We start from the raw sequence: 2,080 nt of genomic DNA, 5'->3' as shown, positions 1-2,080 counted from the left end.
TTTAACTAACGTAACTTCCTATCCTTTTGTTGTAAAAGCCTTGTGTGGTGTTGTCTTTTTCTTTCTTTCTTTTTTTTTTTTTTTAATCACAGTTTTATTCCTGTTTCTAACCTGCACACGCCATTATCAGCCTCCTCCAGGCCGAAGTGTCCGTCAAACTCCAGGTGAATGCGGCTTCCTGGTGGTGACAGCAGTTTCCATGACAACAGCAGGTTGCGGGGGTAATAGTTGGGGTAGCGTGGGCTCAGGATGACTCCGCCCAGTGGTGTTACCGTGATGTTTTCCTCTTTGCGGTACATATCTGTGGTGAGGAGAGTGTGTTGTCTGTTAGTGGTTTAGAGTGTGCACAGTTTGTTCACTTCATTAACTTCACCTCGTTAACTGTTTTGGTTAAAAAAAGCAGCATCTTGCATGCAAATCTACATGCCCCCATAACAAGTTGTTTAACACATCGTCCCCAATCTGCCATGAGTCAATTCTTTAATGCAAAATTGATTCAAAGGAAATGTCTAATCTCTAACATTCTCAGTCATTGTGACCATATTTTTATGTATTAAATAAAACTGATTAATATGAAGAGAAGCTAATCATGAATCATAATAATCGTTGTGTTTATAATTATTTCAAATGGTCATAATCAGGGTTCTTGGCGTAGGCGATGTAGTCGGCCAGAGCGCCATGTGCTGGAGGGGCACCGCCAGTGTTGTGTGTATTGGGGGGAGATGAGGATTAAGCTCACCCAGGATGCCAAATTGGGCTGAGCCTACTCGATTACAAACGATTAATCATGATTAGTTGAAAAAAATAATCATTCCCGAATATGGCAAAACCCTTCAATTTCATTGTATCATTGGAACAGAAAGATATATTAAAGAAGGTAGAGGAATGTTTTTTATGCCCATTTTGATTTTAATCTAATCCCAGTGATGGATTTTGGATTACAATGTGCAAAAGAAAAACTCAAAATTAGCCCCGCAGTGTTGGTGGATTGTAGTTGGTGGATTACTGTGCAAGGCTGAAACACGTTGAGCGTTGCTGTACAACCTCAGTGAAGTCACCTATGGTCTCTCACTATTCATTTGACAATTATATACGTCAGCTCGTAGACTTATTCACTGCCCTGCGCTCAGTTAGGCATGAAGTTGACGCTTCCGCAAAGGCTGTGTCGGTCCAAAAATGGTTACCCAGCAGTGTATGCAACAACTCGTATCAACTGCGTATTCAATCTACATGCTGTAAGGTATTGATCCCCGTATTGAACCCAAGGGTCGATGGCTCTCGGCCTCGGACGATAACCAATAAATCCATTGACCGCAAGATAAATGAAAATGAAAGTCGATCATTTTGCTGACCTCAATACATTTTCCATGCGTGTGCATATTTGTTTTCCCTTGTCTTTCGCCTCCAAACGACTGGATGACATGAGGGTTTGCTCTGTGCGTCGGCCTTATCACCTGGGCAGGTTTGTTCCATAGCGGAGTGAGCTGAGTGAACGCTCTTGTCAGTCATCCACTCTTTCAAAGGGTTTACTTGCATGATGATAAATGCTATGTTATCATGACATTAGTGGTCAAGTCTCAAATTTTGTTGACAATATTATTGTTTATGTGGCGCTTTGGCCCAGAGGCAATGTCTCTGTCATTGGTGTGGAACCCCAGGGTTCACCTCCTGGGCAAGATTGAATCCCAATTAGGGTTGTTGGTACCTTCCAGTGGACTCACCACCTGCAGGAAGGTTCAGGAAGGTTGGTACGGTGCAGTGTGATTTGGATGGTGGTCATGGAGACTGCTGCCCCCGCGACCCAGTAACTGATAAGAGGCTGAAAATGGATGGATGGATGGATGGATGGATATTATATTTTATCTGCAATAATTTCAGGACAATATGTTGTCCAGCAAAAATTGTTATCGGCGTACAGTAGTTGGCTCGAGTTTTTTCAAGGGTTTAGAGCAAGGGTGTCCACACCTTTTTTTTTTGTCTTGAAAGCTACTTTTCAAGTGACCAGGCTAAAGTGATGTACCTATATTGAAATGAAATATATATATATATATATATATATATATATATATATATGTACACT

General features: G+C 41.6%; 1 protein-coding gene across 1 annotated transcript in view; it reads right to left on the bottom strand.

Annotated features, from left to right (window-relative positions):
• Positions 1–2,080, bottom strand: part of pdgfd (platelet derived growth factor d) — a 47,631-nt gene that overhangs the window by 22,654 nt on the left and 22,897 nt on the right. Inside the window, exon 2 of the mRNA XM_008309797.3 lies at positions 112–301. Coding sequence (XP_008308019.1) covers positions 112–301 — 190 coding nt within the window. The remainder of the gene's footprint in view (positions 1–111; positions 302–2,080) is intronic.

Source organism: Cynoglossus semilaevis, chromosome 4 (genome assembly GCF_000523025.1).
Source record: "Cynoglossus semilaevis isolate Cse_v1.0 chromosome 4, Cse_v1.0, whole genome shotgun sequence".
Lineage (NCBI taxonomy): Eukaryota > Metazoa > Chordata > Actinopteri > Pleuronectiformes > Cynoglossidae > Cynoglossus > Cynoglossus semilaevis.
Note: the sequence above shows the minus strand (reverse complement) of the source record. Positions and strands in the feature narration are given on the sequence as shown.